We start from the raw sequence: 19627 nt of genomic DNA, 5'->3' as shown, positions 1-19627 counted from the left end.
TCCAGTCCTCTTGGAACGTCTGTTACACGTTTTATCGTGTTCTTTGCTTACGGTTCCTGAATGTCTCTTTGGACGCGGTTTCCTGTGCGCTTTCACACGCCGTGATAGCGCTTTATTATCATCGAGGCCTTCATACGGTTGGCATTGCCGGCGATATCACAGTACTCTGCTGGCTAGAGGCGCCCCGTCTGTGTGCTGGGCGCTCGCCTCCGTACTTCGTAATGACAGAAAATGAAGTGACTTCAGGCTTTTGAGCCCCTTGTTCTCACGTCTGAACTCGCGCTGCTGCTTGTCCAGCTCTGTAACTGGGGTCACCCTGGTGAAAGGATGGGATTTTCAGTTCACACGGGGAGACGGATAACTTACAACAGAGAGAATCATGCGTCACCGGGGCTGAGGACTGAGCAGGGGGTTGTCAGGCGAGGAGGAGAAGGAAGGTGGAGGCGAAAAGCCCCGGCGACGGTTCAGGCGGCAAGAAGCGCAGGTGGGACTCGGCGCCTCGGAGGCGGCCGTCAGGCCGGGGAAAGGAACCGGACAGGCGTGTTCCTAGTGAAAGACGCCCCCTGCAAAGGCTGCACCCCGTGCGCGTCCACCTGGGTGACGTCTGCAAACGGGAACGCCGTGGAGACGGCGACGCGGCCGGCGGCGACCGCGCGGAGGAGCAGCTAAGGTGAGCGAGCGCAGGGCTGAGGCTGCGGGGGCCGTGAAGACTGTGTGATAGTGAACGATGGACACAGGCCACCACACATCTCTCCGGACCCACAGGACGTGCAGCACCGAGTGAGCCCGCGTGTCCCTGGGGTGTGGGCTTTGGGTGACAATGGCGTGTCATTGGGGGTTCACCCCTGGGAAGAAGTGTCCCATCCTGGGGCGTGACGTTGGTAACGGGTGAACAGGGGCAGGGGTTTGTGGAACCCCCTGTGCCTTCCTCTCAATTTTATGATAAACCTAATGCTGTTTCTAGAAAATAAAGTCTTTTTTTAAAAAAGCAGCTCTGAAAGCAGGACCAGAGGCAGGATGGAGTTTACACGGGGCCGGACGCAGACGTAGCGCAGCTGTCACTTGTGTGAGGGGCCGGGGCGAGGGACCTCCGAGGACAGACAGATGGGTCAGGTCAAAGTCATCGTAAAGAAAGTTGAGATCATTCAGGATAAATTTTTCAGAATTGAATTATTGTCAAAAGTAATGAGTATTCTTTTTCTCTAAATAGCCATATATATGGGAATTAAATGTACTCATTTCAGAAATGCAAATCAGTTATGTAAATATCAGTTTATTTAACGCCCACTTAATTCTCAACAAGTGATGCTTCCTGTGCTACATGTAATAAAAAGTAATGAACTTGGAATCCATTTACTCTGTCCCATTTTGTTTATTTTTATGCTCATGGCAGACCGCACTGAGCTCTCCATTTGACAAACAAATACTCATGTGATAGTAACTCTAGCAGCATTTTCTCTGGCCAATTATGTTTTCATCACACAAATGCTAATTACTCAATAATTTTCCTTGGTAAATATATTTTTAAACCCACAATGTGACAGGCATTGTGTTAGCTGAAAACTCCGCTTCCTTCCCTCCTGGGATGTGCAGCTGGTGGCACAGAATGGCATTAATAAAGGAGCCACTCAGATAGACATGGTTACACACTTCAAGGTAAGTATCAAGCAGGAATACAAAGTGCGTGGGCACGTCCCAAGGAGGACAGCGCAGGATCCCTCCATGAGGACGTGGCGGCGAGCTCACGAAGGAAGGAAGAACGGGGTTAGAGGACAAAGCGGGGGAAAGGCAGCAGGAGGACACAGCAAGTGCAGGGGCCTGAGGAGGGACAGGGGGTGGTCCGTTCGTGTGGCTGATGGAAGGGACAATGTGGATGGCGAAGCAAAGCCCCGCCGCCCACACCGGCTGGCGTTTATCCCCAAAGCCGAGCCCAGACAGCAGATACTCGAAGAGGCGGTGGTGGATACATGCTGTATAAGGGAACGAGAGACGTACTTAGATACACATTTGAAAAATAAAATCCTTCCAGTTGCAGCGAGGGAGGGCGAGGGGGGTGAGCCTTGCTGTAAGGAGGTCGGTTTGGAAGATGCTGCAGAGGCACCTGGGAGACGCTAGGGTGGTGCCAGGGAAGAAGAGAGAAGCACTTGAAACAGAAGAATTTAGGATGAAAAGTCAAGTGGAGTCGGTGTTCGCGGCTAGAAGAGGATGCGTGCGTGGAGACAGAGGGAGAGAGATCTTTTTCAAACCTTTCTGATCATTCTGATGTCCTCTTGTTTGATGATTTTTGTGCTTTTGTGCTGTGACCTTTTATTTTATAAGCATTTGTATTTTATGTGATAAATAATATCTAATGTGATCTACTATCTACCTATATATTACATAGATACACGTCTAATGAGGAATATCCAAGTAGGCAAACAGCCAAAGTGCTTGAGACTGTGAAGCTGTCGGGGCGAGGCTTCTCTTGTGGGTCTGCTGTTCCCGCCTCCCTGCAGCTCACCTCCGACCCCGGCTTCACCTGTGTGTTATCTGTGCTCAGTCTGAGTTTGCCTCTGTCCGGAGGGCTTAAGTTCTCCAAGCTTTCTTCCGGAAAGCAGGGCAACTACCAAAACCGGATCAATTCAGTGCCCCTCAAGATTCCTAGACTTCACACTCCAGACTCCCTTCCCTCTAATGTGTCAGGTTGTGGGGGGGTCCTGGCTGTGAGCCCCCCTATTGGGGTGCACCTCCTCACGGTCCTTCCCACACTCTGTGGTCAACTGTCACCGACCTGTTACCAGGGAACCATCGTGGAGGTGATGCTCAGATGAGCTGGTCCATCTCTTCACCCTCGATCAGGACCCTTCTTTATCTCCATGTAAGAAGGCCCTCGGTCTGGCACCAGCACCCACTGAACTTCAGGTGCATGAGTTTTTAAGCTGCTAAAAGTATTTGCAATGATTAGTATTTCATTATTTTATTCTTATTTGGATATCATCCAGAAGCCAAAAATAAAATTTACTAAGTTTTAATAGAAAAAAATTGTATTTTGTAATTTTAATATTGAATCACTGGTTGTAAATCCCAGGTACACTCGGGAATCTTGGTGACGTGTTTTTCTGTCCTAGCAGCCGTTTGGCTGTGTTTCTTATTTTGCTTCTAATCATGGTGGATGTTCATCACTGCATGGAAATTACTGCCAACTAGGGATGTATATCCTGAAAATGCACTGAAATAAGAACGTCGGAACCTTGAACACGCCAGGCACAGTGTGGCCGTGTGCCAGACCCAGGCTTCCTCCTGATGCTACAGACGAAGATTTATGGGGCCCTCCAAGGGCTGGCCTTACGTTCCGTCTGTATCTGCCTTCAGGCTACAAAGACAGACCTGAGGCAAGATGGCATGGACCGAATGGCCCATAAAGCTAAAACGTTTACTGTTTGGCTCTTCGCAGCAAACATGTGCCCACCCCGGGTTTAAAGGATGGTTCACAGCACAGCAAACCACCACGACTGCGCCATCGCTCAGCCCACTCCACTGAGGTGCCCAGAGTTCTGCATTTTCAAAATTGTTTACAAGACTGGAGATACCATCATTACAGACTGTTTTTAATCTTATTGAACACATGAGCATTAATTTTTCATCCTTCACTAATAATGGCAAAGAGAAAAAAACTGGCCGTGAAAAACATGTCACAATTATTAGAAAGTTCAGACTAGGAGAGCACACAGAACATGTACTCGAGGCGGTGACGGTGGCGCTGACTTTGATTCCGCAGATGAAACGTCAGAGAAACCTTCAGACGATGGTGTCCTAGATGAAATTTCCTCAAACTTAGGAATTTATGAATAGACAATGTATGTCTAAGTGAAAAAGGAAATTTGATCTTCGTATTAATTTAGTCATTCAACAGAACTGCATCATGCAGTATTTTGTGACAAGATCCTGGCCCACCCTAATTTCATTTTTCATTAGGTTTATGTGCAAAAATTTACTTGATGCTCTTTGAAAGCTGACAAATGATGAAGGCAAATGAATAAAGAAAGGTTACTGGACATAAACATGGCTTTGATATTTAAAAGTTATTGGAGAGATCATTCTAAATGAGGCTTATAAATAAAAATGAAAGACACAGCAATATAGCAAGAAGGTGGTCAACTTCTGTTCAAGATCATTTTGAGCCATCAGTCATTTCAAAAATTATCCCAGTGTTGTATTTTGAAGGTGAAGGTGTGGGAAGACTTGCCAGTAACGATGGGCTGGAGCTGGTGTATCTGGAACCTAGTGTTGGCGTTTACGAGACGGGTTGTTTTCTAGATCCACAATGACGATTGTGAGCAGGTACCTGCGTCCAAAAGGCAGCGCCCATTTGGGGTACAAACAAAGTGAAAACCAGGGAAAGAAGGAATAAATTTTGAGTTTACAATGGTTACATTTTTAATCACAATTTCTAACAAGCTGCATTTCATTATTCCTTTATTCTTACTCATACAAAATGAATAAAATGACTTAAATTATTAAGAATTTAGAAGAATCCATGGGGCGTGTATAGTAAATGGTGATGGCTGTATTTCCAAGTGTATTGATCATTAATTCCTGGTGACTGCATTGACTTAATCAAGACTTTTATGTGACAAACTCATTGCCTTATGCTGTAAATGCTATTGACAAATGAAGAGCATTCTTTGAATGTGTTTATTAAAGGCAAATCCAGAGAGAAAGTTCTCAGGCATACCACTTGAAATGACACTTCCCTCACGGTCAGCTCCGTCACCAGTATTCCTCGTGCCACCTGTGGACAGAGACACCTTCCTCCCACCCCTTTCCTGTTCCAGACAATCACTACCTTTTTCCATCTCTATAATTTTGTCATTGCAAGAATGTCATGTAAATGAAATCACACATTATTGAGTCTTTAGAGATTGGCCTTTTTCATAAGCAATATTCCCTTGAGATCCAGGCAAGTTGTTACTCATCAGTATTTAAAAATTTTCACCACTGCATAGTCTCCCACGGTACTGATGGGGCACAATTTACTGAACTGTCCATTTGTTAACGGCTGTCTGGGTTATCTCCTATTACTGACTGTTGTAAGTACACCTGCTATGAGTATTCACGTACAAGTTTTCATTTCCCTCGGGTAAGTCCCCCAAAGAGACAAACACATCACAGTGAATTATTCTCTCCTTTTGAAAATACATATTTGTATTGCTTACACTTTGTTGCTATCATATATTTTTCCTATGAATATTTTTGAAATAATTTTTCTAGTGAACCATCTCACAAACTTTCATGACCACATGGTCATCAGTAATTGGGAAATAGCGATGCAATCCCCCCCCCCCATTATTACAGACCTGTCCTCAGCGCTGGTGGTTCTGCTAGCGTGTAAGTTGTGTGTTTTAAGGCTACGGTGTTCATGGGTCCGAGCAGCGAACTGTGTCTTCTTGATTAATTTGTATCCTTATGCAGGGTCACCTCCATCTGCGGCAACGCTGCTTCCCTTGAAGGCTTGCTTGTTTCTGATGAACGTGGCTTTACAGCCTCGTTTAGTGGCTGCAGACGTGGTTTATTATAGCCTGCAGTTCACTGTCTGCTTCATGATGAGGGTGTGCCACGTTTTTAAAAAGCTAATCTGACAACCTATAATTTTCAGTGAATAGTTAACCCTACGTTTATAATGACTAGTCATATATTTGGGCTGATTCCTACCTTCCTGTTTGGGGGTCTCTGTCTGGGTCCCTCCCTCCCTCCTGCGCTTCTCAGGACTCCTCTCCCAACCGGGAGCCTCCGTGACTCAGGGCGTCCACTGTGATTCCGACGCGCATTGTTCTTTCTGGCTTTCATGGGGTCTGTTTTTGTTTGGGTAGGTTTGGGGTTTTTTTTTTTGTTTGTTTGTTTTTTTTCAGTTCTGTTGTTCTGCCTACTTTGAGCTCATATTTTCTGAGACTATTTTCAGTTTGTGACTCTGGGGCTGAAGGTCTGTTCCTTGGAAGAAAATGAGCATTTGTGTCCTCCAGGTACCTGGTGGTCCGGTAGACCAGTGTCTGCTTCTAAAGAAACTGCTGGAGGCCTCAGACGCACAGAGGGCTGGAACTCGAGCTCCACACTCACGTGCAGTCTGGATCCCGACGGCAGGGTGCCGGGGGGTGCCTGTCCATCCTTCTAGCAGCAGCGCGTTCCCCTGCGGTCCTCCGCGGCAGAGCAGGCATTTTAAACTTCATGAGTTTATTCAACAGATATTTTTTGAGCTTCTGTTCTCAGTCTCTTAGAACTTGATGCATTGGGAGAGAAAACAGAGAAACTTCCCTGCCTCTGTGGAAATGTACGTCCTCTACGGGAGACAGATGATGACGCATAAAATAATACGTAGCTAAGCGAATCGCCGACTGTGATAGAAAGAGGGAAGCGTGGCTGCAGAAAGAAGGAAGCAGAGAAGAGAAGGTCAGGGTGTGGAAGCGCTGTTTGTCCTCCTCCTCATCTTCCTGCGTGTCTTCTCTACTGTGTCGATCTTGAGCAGAGTCTTGTTTGGTTTTGCGTTGCACAATATGGCCTTACAACTACATGTGATGTCTGTTAAGAGCTCATTTTGTGTGTGCACACTGTCTTTTAACCCTCAAATTATTTAAGATGCGCTGTTATCATTGGTAGTGCAACAACCTTGTCATGGTCAAAAGAACCTGGTCGGTGAAAAAGCTGAGACACACACATGGACGCAGCGACTCCAGGGTAATTTATGTTGGACGTAGCGGGATGTCAAATCATTCCTAATGAAGCGGACAGTCAAACACATTGGTTCTTATAACCGGGAGGTCTGGGAACACGTCCTCTTCTGAGAATTTGGAGATTTGAAGGATATCAGCTAACTCTCACCTCCCCTAAATTCGTGGTTCAAAATTTTCCTTTCTGTCAGCCTCATGGTCCCTCCCTACGCGATTCCCCCGGGGCGGGTGGGGGGTCTACAGGAAACCCTTCAGCACCACGTCATCCTTGATCAGTGATCTTGGTCAAAACTGGTTTTCTTCTCTCACACACCCAAGGACGCACAGCTAAACAAGCTGATGAGGCGTGGTTATTAGAAGCGCCGTCAGAACCAGAAAATGTTAGAAAGGAGAATTTCCCCCAAAAGCAATTCAGAAAGTGCTGGCACACAGAGCTGTGCGATGCCCAAGTTAGGCAACCATCTTGGTGACAGGCGCAATCTTTAAACGAATATAAGAGAGTGAAAATACAAAGCAGAACAAGAAAACACTGGAAAACATGTCCAAAGAAACTATGGGCATCCACCTCCAGAAAAATAGTGAACGATTTGGTTTTGGAGTGAATGTGATTTTCCTTCCTTACAATTATTTCAAGATCTGCAGGGACCCATTTAAGGCACTCATGGTCGCACAGTCGGCGCCCTTCACGAATAAGGACGTCCAGGGTGGACTCTGTTATTGGAAGCCCGGTTCTTGCACCAGCAGCACCAGCAGCACTTGAGGGCTCGTCAGGCACGCAGAACCTCAGGCTCCCCCAGCGCACGTATTGAGTGGGTGATTCACGCGCACGCCAGTGGCGATTAAAGGTTAAAGACACACTCTCCGGAGCAGCTTGATGGGGTTCTTATCCAGACTGACACACTTAAAAGCGGGGTGACGTTGGGCAAGTTCCTTAATCTCACTTGAAGCTTTATTACCTTTTAAGTGGGGTGAGGCTAATAGTGCAGACACTTCAATATTAAAAACTAACTATATATTATACACTGATCACCGTGCACAGCACATTTAAATATTCAGCAAAAATGACACTTTTATTTCATCTTTGAATTTAAGCCAGTTTATTCATAACCTCTTCTGCTAGAACATTTCACGTGGAAACCATCGAAGGGAAAAAACGTGATGCGAGTAATCTGTTTGGCATTCCCGGAAGCGTGCAAATTAATATTCTTTGATTATTTTAGTTTTTGACTTTTAATGACCTGCTCAGGTGACAGTTATTAAAATAATTTTGTTTCTATAAAAACTCGACAGATGTAGAAAATTGTGTAACAATATTTATGAGATGATATTTTCCATAAATATTTAAAAGTGAAAATAAGACCATTTATCCATTAAAGTATAAACATTATACTTTCATAAGTATTATTAGTATAAAAATTGTAAATAACTATGAAGCAAAAACTTTATTTTCATGTTTAATGCGTCCCTAAAACTAGCAGAAGCGCGCCCTGGTCCGGCAGCCCCGCGCGGAGCCGCCACGCCCACTCCCCCCCTGCGCGCCTGGTGCGGGGCCTCGCGTCTCTCGCGCGCCCTCTCCCGACCCCGCCGCACACTCGTCGTGACACGTGGGGCGGTCTCGGTCCGCTCCGACCTCCTAGCGGAACTCACCTTGCCCATGAGCGCAGAATTCTGGCGCACATCCCGCTGAAGCCACGAGACAAGCGCAAACTAGCACCGGCCTCGCCCAGGTTCCCCGCCACCTACATCCTTGGCTTGGGCTTTATCTCACGCCTTAGTGCAAGGAACAGGCCTCAGCCTCCGAAACTCCCCAGCTTACTCAGAATTCTAATCACGTTCCAGCCAGCGAAGGCCTCTGCTAAAGGCTTCCGGATCCGGTGAGCCCGTCTGCGCCCAGAACCTCTGGGAGGCTCGAACACGGCAGTAGGAGGGACAAGGGGTCTTGGAGCCAGCGCTGCAGAAGGGAGAACGCAGGCCGGGCACCGGCCTCGTGGCTTTCTGTGCCCGGTTTACGCCACTGGGGACTGTAGACCACGTGTTCCTTTGCCTCCTTCGTCCCTGGCCCAGGAGAGCGCACGGTTCCTACTAAGGAAAGGTCACCCGCAGTGACCCAGGACCTGGTGCCAGGGCTGTAATGGCCGCCACCTGCCCCCGGGCAGTCCGAGCTGGACGCTGGGAGCGCCGTGGCCCAGAGAGCAGACTGCGCGCTCCTGCAGCAGCACTTCTGGTGGCCACAGCCCCTTGCCCTGGGCGACGCATCTGACCTACGTTTGACCTGGAGCTCGCTGGCCTGGGGGTGCCACCCTGGGCTCGGGACCGTCTTACGAGGTTTACCTGAGCCACTCTGATGACACACCCTTACCCGCACCGGCAGGATTCCCTCCCTGGAACAGGTGACATGGTTCCACCTAACCCTCACACGGCTGACAGGACCCATCACGCAGGTGCTCACCCAGCCCCTCCCCTGACAGCCCGCCTGCAGCGCTGGACCTGCAGGACTCGGACCCTGGGCTCCGACGCCGGCGCCTCAGGCCCCGCCGGGTTCATCTGCGTGCCCTCCCCTCCCCTCCTCTGTGGAGCCCGTCAGCGCCCACCTCTGACGCTTGCAGGAAACCCGCACCGCCTTGGATTTCGTCTCTGCGCATCTTTCTGCTTCAGGAAAACAGCCTCAGCAAAGCTGAGGTGTATCGCCGGCTTTTCAGGGTCTGGGGTAATATTTCAACATTCTTCCCCGAGGAAGACGCCCCCCGCGCACGGTCTCCCGCCCCGCTCCGCCCCCGTGTGCTCTGTCTTCAGGATTTCACACTATTCCTACCTGGTTTACTGGTTATCGAACACCATTAAAAAAAAAAAATGCAGAGAACAATGGTTGTCACGAAAGATGGACTCTAAATCCGGCTGGAGGACAGGGGACGCTACGCTAAGTAACCACCTTTTAAAGGAAAATTTAAAGGGCAGGCAGTAATTCAGAAAAGATGAGTCAAATTCACTTAGTCAATGAACGATTAGACACGTGAGCCAGGTGAAGGAACGGGACGCCCGGGGAGCTGCAGGAGCCTCCGGGTGGAAGACAGCGAAGGAGGACGGAGGCGAGCAGAGAACGCAGCCCCACCGTCCGCGGGGAAGGACGCGCACCCCGGCGTCCAGGCCCCCGCGCCCCGCGCCCCCGCTCAGTCTGCAGACCCCGGCTGGCCCTCCGGCTCCCGTCCTGCGCCGACTCTGCCTTCTACTCTTGGTAACTGCTCTTCGCCCTTCTTTTCTTCAGGGACTCCGATCACCGCACCTATGCACCCATTTCACACACCTCTGCGTTCCAATGGAACCTCTCTTTTATCTGCATTCCAATGAGACGCTCTGTGTGTCCAGTAACACTTTAATTTTAAAATGTAAGTCAGGCAGCTAGTTTCAGGTCTTGACAGCAGGGCCTCGACTTTAATCTTTCTCTTCTGATAATCGTGAAGAAAAGGCGAGGAAGGATTCAAACACGCCACCTGGACTGATGAACAGCATTACGAACATTCTTTTATACTAGTAACACCTACTTTTATTTTTAAAAAGACCAACTGTGTACTCAATTTAAGTTCTTGTTTATGCATCTGATTTTAAGTGCTTTAAAAACAGCTTCAAGTATCACATCTCGTTAGATGATTGTAATTACAGGGTTTAAAATATATAAATAGTAAATTCATTCTATCAGGGATGTAACTCCAAGCAACACTGTTTCACTGTGTGAAGTAGGCATAATATTTGGATGTTATTCATATCTTCTTTGAAGTTTGAAGCCTTTTTTCCCTTGGCTTTCTCTGGTTTCGTATTTTTATGAGTCTAAGCTATACAGCAAAATATTAACCTTACAGAAAACCAAATTTCAAAAGAAGCACTGACACTGATGTATTGAGATTGATTTCAGCCTCTGTCTCAAGTCGCCCTGTCACTCAGGATGTGTTAGCAAGCGTCAGCATCCCAGCAACATCTCAACTAAACACGCTCCGAGCACCCAAGAACCGGCCAGGCACCAAACGCATTTCTAGTTTAAGAAACTAATTTAATGCTGTCTTCCCGATGTCCCCAGTGCTAGTAATCAACTAGAATACTGCTTAGAACCCTCTGGTTTTTTTTTTTTTTTAATTTCTTTTTTTGGATCTCCTAATCCTAATTAAAAAATTAATGAGAACAATTCTGTGGCATTCAGTACATTCACTATGTTGTGTAATCACCACCACCATCTAGTTCCAGAATATTTCTATCAATCCGAAGTTAAATCCTGCCCATTAAGTGATCTGCCCATTCCTTAGTGCCCCCCCAGCCTCTGTCCTTGGCAACCAACTGTCAGCACTCTGTTTGTATGAGTTTGTTTACTCTGGTTATTTTACATAAATGGAATTAATGCAATGTGAAGTTTCCTATCAGGATCCTAAAAATATTTCAGCATGTATCCATGGAGCAGCATGTCCCAGCCCTTCATTTCTTTTCATGGCTGAGTAATACTCCTTCACATTCACTTGCCACATTTTTATCCATTCATTGGCTGGTGGACATTTGGGCTGTTTCCACCTTTGACCATTGTCAATAATCCTAGCGTGCACATGTGTGTATGTAGATGTACGGCTGGTCTGAGTACCTGCTTTCAACTCTGGCTCTCTACCGAAGAGTGGATTACAGAAGCACGGGGTAATTCTGTGTTTAACTCTTTTGAGGAGTCACCAAACTATTTCCACATAGGGTGGGACATTTTACATTGTCCCGCACTATTTGTGAGGATTCAGATTTCTTCTTAACTCACCCAAACCTGCTATTTCCTGTTTAAAAAACGTATTATAGCCAACCCAGTGGGTATGGAATGGTATCTCCCAGTGGCTTTGATTTGCATTTCTCTAAGGAATAATGATGTCAAGCATCCTCTTGTATGTGTGTGGACTATTTGCATGTATTCCTTGGAAAATGTTTTTCAAGTCCTTTGCACATTTTCCTAATTTTTTGTTTTTTATTTATTGTAAGAATACATTATATAATTTTGATACTAGTCTTTATCAGGTATATGAGTTGCAAATATTTTCTCTTACTCTGTAGGTTGTCATTTTGCTTTCTTGATGATGTCTTCTGATACACAAAGTCATTAACGTTGATAAAGCCAGATTTATTTATTTTTCATCTGCACCAGTGTTTTTGGAGTCATATCTAAGAACCCGCTGACACATCTAAGGTTGTGAAGATTTGCCCCCTGTGTTTTGTCTATGACTTTACTGTCTTAGCTCATATTTAGGTTTTGATCCATCTTTAATTAACTTTTGTATATGATGTGAGGTAAGGGTCCAGCTTCATTCTTTTGTACGTGGACATCCAGTAGTTCCAGGACCACGAGAGGAATAGTCTCTTCAGCTGAATAGTATTGACACTCTTGTCGAAAATCTGTTGGCCACAGATGCACGGACTTAGTGTTGGACTTTTAATTCTACTCCAATGGAATTCTAATGGGATAGAGGCGAGAGTCCAACAATATGTGTGTGTGTGTGTAATTATGCCAATGCACGATGTTTAGATTATTGTGACTTTACAGTAATCCTTAAAATTGAGAAATATGGACCCTCTTAACCTGTTCTTCTTTTTCATATTATTTTGGCTCTTCAGGGCTACTTAAAACTCCATATAATTTAGACTTTCGCTTCTCCATCTTTGCAATAAATAGGTAAGTAGATGGACCAGATGATAGACAAATGCCATTGCAGTTTCAACAGGGAACGCACAGCATATGTCGATTGCCTTGGGTAATACTGACTTAAGTCTTCCATTCTTGAACAAGGAATGACTTTCCATTTATTTAGGATTTCCTTTATTTCTTTTAGTAACATTTGTATTTTTATTGAACAAACCTTTTACCTCCTTGGATAAATTTATTCCTAGACATTTTATTCTTCTGGATGCTGTTGTAATGGGAATTTTTTAAATTTCCTTCTATTATTGTCAAGCTTGTACTTTTTCCTTCAAGTCTGTTTATGCTTCTGCCATATACATTGGACACTACAGCTTGGTGCACTTGTGTTTAAAGTTACTTTTATCTTCTTGATGAACTGACCCTTTTGTCAATATATAATGTCCTCTTGGTTCATTGTGATAGTTTTTTACCTAAGTCGAGTTTGACACATTACTGTAGTTGTCCCATCTCTCTTTTCGTTATTATTTGCATGGAACATCCTTTTCCAGCTTTTCACTTCCAACCTATTACTGTCTGGGAATCAACACTGAATTTTGGATTCTCAGAGAGTTTAATCTACTTACCTTTAAAGTAATTACTGATTTTTAAAAAGCCTTAAATCCATCATTTTGCCATTTGCTGCATGAATGTCTCAGAACTAGTTGTTGGCTGTTCGTCACTCTCTCCACCACTGGCTTGTCTGAGTTTGGGCGATTTGTTGTTGCACAGTCACCTTGACTCCCTTCTCATTTCTCTTCTGAGTGTACATTTTCTCACAAGTTACCACTGGAATTTCAATTAACTTCGTATGTTTAAAACAGTCTGGCTTGAGTATAAACCAACTTGATGTCAATAGCATACAGAAATTCTACACTTACACAGCTCTGCTTCCCCTGTGGTTCTGTTGTTTTTGTCACAAATTACATCTTTAAAAATTATGTATTCAATCCTGTAGATAGGTAATTATTTTACAATAATTTTCTGCATTTGTCTTTTATACAGTGTAGAAAATTAAAATTGGGGTTTAAAAATAATACTGCTTTTATATTTGTCTATGTAGTTTTCTTTACTAGAGATCTTTGTTTACTCACATGGCCTCAAGTTGCTAGGCAGTGTCCTTTCATTTTAACCTGCAGGACTTCCTTTGGCGGGACGCCTTGTGGGACAGGTGTACCGGTGATGAACTCCTTCAGCCCGTGCGTGTCTGAGAAGGGCTTCATTTCTCCCTCATTTTCAAAGGATAATTTTGCCAGGTGCCAGCATAGAACTCTTGATTGACAATTTTTTTTATATGTCATCCCACCTCCTTCTGGTCTCCGTGGTTTGTGATGGAAGCTTAGCTGTTACTATTACTGAGAGTCCCTTGTACCTAACAAACTGCTTCTCTCTCTAGATTCGAGATTATCCCTTTGTCTCTTGACATTTTGATTATATTCTCTTCACTGTGGATCTCTCTGAATTTACCCTATTGAGTTTGTTGAGCTTCTTAGATGTGTAGATTCACAAATTTCCACAGATTTCTAAAGTTTTGGCCATTATTTCTTCCAATAGTCTTTTTGCCTCCTTCTCTCTTTTCCCTTCTTATCACACGTATGTTGGTCTGCGTGATGCTACCCCACAGGTTTCTGAGCATATGTCAGTCATTCATCATTCTGTCTACTTTCTGATCCCCAGGCTGGAAAATTGCAACTGTCGTGTCATCATTGTCACTGATTCTTTCTTCTCATTTGAATTCCCAGTTTTTCCAGTGCCATCTGTTGAATACACTATTCTTTCTGCATTGTATTGTCTTTGCTCTCTGTCAAAGATCATTTCTTGGTCAAAGACATTTTTGTGACTTCTTTCTGTTGTCTCCATTCCCTGCCTTTAATTTATGTCTATTCTTTCACCAGCATCCAGTTGTTTTTGGTCGTTTTATAGTAATCTTGAGCTCAGGAAGTGTGTGTCTGCCAAACTCACTTTTATTTCTCAGAACTGTATTACTGCTGTAGACCCTTGGCCTTATGATGCTGCAAAATTTTAGAATCGTTTTTGTCAACACCTGCAAAATGCCATGCTGGAATTTTACTGTGAATTTTTTTAATCTACAAATCTGGTGGGCAAGATTTGACATCTCAAAAATATTGAAACTTCTAATCCATGAATATGAATATGTCTCCATTTATTTTGGACATTTCTAAGCCGTTATTTCAAATGTTTCTCCTGCTCTGTTCTTATGTTCTTCTCACCCTGTGGTTCCACACACCTGAATGTTGTACGTGTTAACAATGTTCCATGGCCCTTGGATGTTCCTTTTTATTTTGCTTTCTTTTCCCCTTTGCATTTCTGTTTGGGGGAGTTCCGATGAACACAACTTCAAGAACACTGGTTCTTCCCCTGGCCCTGCTCAGTCTATAAATGAGCCCGTTGAAGATATTCTGCCTTTCTGATACCGTGCTTTTAATTTTTTAACATTTCCGTTTTACTTTTTCTTAGCATTTCCATTTCCCTGCTTACATTAGCCATCTGTTCTTTTATGTTGCCTGTTTCTTTCCATTAGAGCTCTTAAAATATTAATCACTGTTATTTAAATTGTCTATCTGATAGTCCCAACATCTGTAATGTATTTGAATCTAGTTCTGATAATCGTTTTATTTCTTTAGACTGTTTTCTCTTGCCTTTTGGCAGCCTTATAGTTTTTATTATTGATAAGAATTATTGTGTAAGTAGTAGAATTGGGGTAACATTAAATAAATTTTGAAGTACTTTTTGAAAGTTCCAACAACATTCTCAGTAAAGAGATCATTTTGCAGGGATGTGAATGTGTCAGTAGCTTCTGACTTTTCCTAAGAAGGGAAGCCTGCTTCTATGTAAAGTTCACAAAGGTCAGTCATTCAAAGAACATGTGGTCATCATAGTCTGGAAGAAAATTTTGCTGGAATAATTAGATAGTTTAAATGTTTATTCTTGTTAAAAAAAGAAACCTAATTTTAGTCTACACGATAGTCTTTCTTTAAAAAGCGTGTGTAACATTTTCCTCTTCACATCTTTTTGCCTTTCTTTTATAAATAATTCATAGTTCACACCTATCTTTTCTTTCACTAAAATATTAAGAATGGATCCTTTAAGATCAGGTCTCCCAAATTACGTATTTTCAGCCCACTCTTTCCTTAAATATCAGATGCAAATACGGTATTTTTGCTAATAGTTGGCTCAGTGCCTGGAAGACAGCCTCAGGAATTCTAGCCTGTGAAGTTTTTGATACAAGCAGCTGAAAAAGTGTGAACTGTTTAATTAACAGTTTTACTGAAGATAAATGAAAGATTAGCATTTATGCTCACCACTTTCAATCGAAAGGCGTTCTTATCCAAATAGGGAAACTGCGACCTGATGCATTTGGCCCACTGCCATCCTGAAGGGTCAAGTTACATTCTCTGTCTCTCCGTGTAGAAATGCAGGGGCCTCACAGGCTGAGGTATGAACAGGCACCACGAGTGTCGCTAATCGTTTTAAGTTTTATTTGGTGGATCATCGCTCCTCCTTCGCCACTGAAGTACCGAATGGTGTGCTTGATTCATTCTGCTTCATTTTACTGCAGTGGCCTGGGAAAGTTAAACCTCAAAAGAAAATATTTTTTAACATCTCAAACTAATTTTACTATTGTCCCCAGAATATTAGGTTTTATGGTGTTTTAAAACACTGGCATATGTCACTAGGGCTATTTCAACTGTCCCACAGCATAGAAAAAAACTTCAGCTTTTTCCTAAGAAACGGAAACATAACTATACCTTATAAAAACTGCATAAAATAGACAGCTCTAAACCAGTCTCACTTTACATGTCAATACACAAACCCCAAATAAAATCGAAACAAGCAGAATCAAATTGTGTATTAAAGCAGTAACATGCAACAACAGAACGGGACTGATGGCGGGAACTGAAGGTGGATCATAATGAAGAAGTGCGTCCACGTGTTTACGTTTATAAACCTCTAGAGGAGAATCGCGACGACCCACATAACTTGCACAGACACCACCTGGCAAAGCGCCGCCCTGGGAAACCACCAGGGGGCGTCTGACATGGGGGGGGGGGGCTCGCACCTTCTTCAACGTGTAAGAGACAGACTCTCGGCCTGCAAGTCGGCATCGCGCTTACCCACGCGCCCGATGCTCCACCGGAACCGGGACCAGGCAGGAACGGCCACGTCGGCTCAGGCGGCAGAGCGGGCGGCGCCCAGTGCCCCTCCCGCTGCAGAATCACCGCGGGGAGAACAGGCGAAGTCCTTCGCAAGCGCGTGTGCGGAGCCGGGAACCAGCCGGACTCACAGCAGCGGGGTGCCTGCCTGCGCGGGAGAAGGCGGTGGGGGGGGGGGGGGGGAGGGCAGCCGGTGGCCCTCCAGCCCGGCCCGTTCCCCGCCCCCGTGAGGCGCCGCGGCGCGGCGGCCTGGCTGTGCAGGAGGCGGAGGGCGCCCTGTTCCCCGGGAGGCGCGCCGCCCGCGGCCCCGGCCCGCCGGCTGCTCTCGGGGCGGAGGCCCCCGCGGGAGGCGCCGCTCGGCCGGCCGCGCGGAGCCTAACGAGCTGCCGCCGCCGCCGCCGCCGCCTGGGACGGGGACGGCGTGGGACCAAACAGAGCTGCCGAAGCCTTTGAGCGAAAGCTGGGGAGAGAGCTAACTTGGGCACAAGGACTTCACAGTCCTCCCGCACGTAACCTGGCGCCCGGAAAGCCAGCCACACGCCCGGGAGAAAAAGTTAACATCGGGAAGAAGTGGGGAAGGCCCCAGGCTTTCGCCGCCCGCCGAGCTCCAGCCCCGCGTGAGCAGAGCGAGGCCGAGGCCAGAGGAAACGCCCCGCCCGGCCCAGCACCGAGGGGCGCCGGGGCGCGCGGCGGCGGGCAGACCCCGAGACCACCGCTTTCTTCTTTCTGTGGCTCTAGACCTTTAAGGGAGTCTGTGTCTTGCCGGTGGCTCACCACAAGCTAAAGGGACGGAAACTCCGGAGACCACACATGACAAAGAATACAGTCTTGACACACTAGCACAGCAACCGCCGCGCACGGCGAAGAACTGCCCCGAACCTGAAGGCTAGCAATTTGGTTTTCAGATGGACCACATGTTCGTGTGCAAAATGTTCAGGCTCCAACACAAAATTATGAGACATTCAAAGAAATGTGACAGTGTAGCCCACTCAGAAGAAAAATGAAAGAATTAACAAAAATGATCCCTTAACAGGACGAACACGGACTGACTCCACAGATTTTAAATCGGCTGCTCTGTATGTGATCAGAAGCTCCAGGAAACCAGGGACAAAGAACCAAACGGAACCAAGAGAGTACTGTCTTAGCAAATCGAGAAAATGAATGGAGACAGATTTCATAAAAGGAACCAAACCCAGACCCTGGAGTTGGAAAGTGCAAAGACTGAAATAAAAATCTCACAGGAGGGGCTGAAGGCAGAGGGAGGAGGATCAAAGTTCCGAACAAATTCCAACCAGGAGCCTGCAGGGCAGAGCGAGCGCAGGTGGGGAAGCACGTGCAGCCTCCCCGCCGGGCATGTGCACACGCGCAGCGAGGGCTCCGGAAGGCGGCGACGGAAGGAAAGGGGCAGGGACGTTTGGAGAAATAGGCAGAAAGGGTGTTTGAAGAAATAATGGACCAGGGTTTCCCCACACGTGAATCTACATGTGGGAAACATAAATTGTTGGAAGTCAAAAACACAGAGGGGATCTTGGAAGCAGCAAGAGGTGATGTGTGGCTGAGAAGCTCTCCTCCGTCAGATGAACAGCCAGTTTCTCATCAGAAGCTGCAGAAGACAGACGGCAGGGAGAGGAAGCACTTAAAATGCTGAAAGAGAGAAACTGTCAACCAAGAATTCTCTATCCAGCAAAACACCCTTCAAAAAGGGAGGAGGAGTTAGGACGTTTCCAGACACACAGACGACGAGAGCTCTGCCCTGAGAGAAACGCTGACGGGAGCCTGTCGTGGTGAAAGGAGGCCACTAGGAGGCAAAGGGCCCTGTGAGAGGCGGCCAGAAACGGGGGCACAAGGACTGCTACCTCTGTGCTTTTGGTCTGTGAGTCCTCTGTTTCCCCCTCCACGATTTTAAAAACAAATGTATGCAAAACAATGATAAATCTATGACAATAGGCACAGAATGTGTAAAAAATAATTTGTGATAACAACATAAAGGCGGAGGAATGGAGCTGAATCAGAGATGAGTTTTAGCATAAAACTGAAGCTCTAGGTTGATCGTTTAACTACATTGTTATAAATTGAAGACATTAACTGCCATCCCAAGGGTAAGCGGTAGGAACAGAGCTTTAAGAATAAACAGAAATGGAAATGAAAATGGAACCAGGTGAAGAGACGCAGAGACCCCACACAAAGGGCCCCCAAACAAGGTGGCCGCATCCTGGCCCCCGATGTGGAAGCTCTCCAAAGAGCGCTGCCCTTTAAGGGGTTTGTATTTGGGGTTGGGTTTTTGTTTGTTTGTTTGTTTGGTTTGGTTTGGCTTGTTTTTATTCCTTCTAGTTTTATTGCAATATAACTGACACACAGTGTACAGCGTAATGATTTGACTTACGTACATCATGAACTGACGCCCACAGTAAGTTCAGTAAACATCCTTCATCTCCTATAGGTACAAAATTAAAGGAAAAGAAAAAATACTTTTTCCCTTGTGATGAGAACTCTTGAGAATTGCTCTCTTCCTTTCACCTGCAGCGTACTGCAGTGTTACCTGCATTTATCGTGTTGAACATTACATCCCTGGTTCTTATTCATCTTAAAACTGGAAGTTTACCCTGGGGCTTCATGGAGGCTCCGTGACTGTCATGATTGGCTGTCACTGGCCAGTGGTGCCTGATTCAGAGTTAAGCCCCTCGCTCCTCCTTGGAGCTCCGGGGGTGGGACTGAACGTTCCAGGCCTCTCTCACACGTCTGCTTCTCCTGACGGCGAGTCCCCAGCCGGGGCAGGATCCAAAGTTCATCTTCATCAACGTACACCCGTAACGGTGGAAACGGACTTGTTATAAGTAACAAGTCACCCTTTTCACTTTCGTGGTTCTGATGCAGTTTCAGGAACTGAGGGCAAGAGACCGAATATCACAGCCAAAGACCTGGACCTTGCTCTTATCCATCAGAGAATTCCAGGGCCTGGCAGCTGGGAGCCAGGAACTGTGGGTGACAGACCAATGCCCCTGAGAAGTATCTTCCAGTCATCAGAATGGCCAGATGTGTGTATTCCCTGTAAACCACGTGCCTCA

The 19627-nt window shown here is 45.9% G+C and overlaps 1 protein-coding gene across 4 annotated transcripts in view; it reads right to left on the bottom strand.

Moving 5' to 3' along the window:
* Positions 1–3080: 3080 nt before the first annotated feature.
* Positions 3081–19627, bottom strand: part of LOC116660511 (atherin-like) — a 209179-nt gene continuing 192632 nt past the window's right edge. For all 4 annotated transcript variants that reach the window (XR_004316077.1, XR_004316081.1, XM_032470208.1 and 1 more), the window contains one exon: positions 3081–4324. Coding sequence is in view for 2 of the 4 variants with exons in the window: in XM_032470208.1 (XP_032326099.1) it covers positions 4261–4324 (64 nt within the window). In the remaining 2 variants the exon portion in view is untranslated. The remainder of the gene's footprint in view (positions 4325–19627) is intronic.

The sequence above is a fragment of the Camelus ferus genome, chromosome 29 (genome assembly GCF_009834535.1).
Source record: "Camelus ferus isolate YT-003-E chromosome 29, BCGSAC_Cfer_1.0, whole genome shotgun sequence".
In the NCBI taxonomy this organism is placed as follows: Eukaryota; Metazoa; Chordata; class Mammalia; order Artiodactyla; family Camelidae; genus Camelus; species Camelus ferus.
This window is presented reverse-complemented; position numbering and strand designations above follow the sequence as displayed.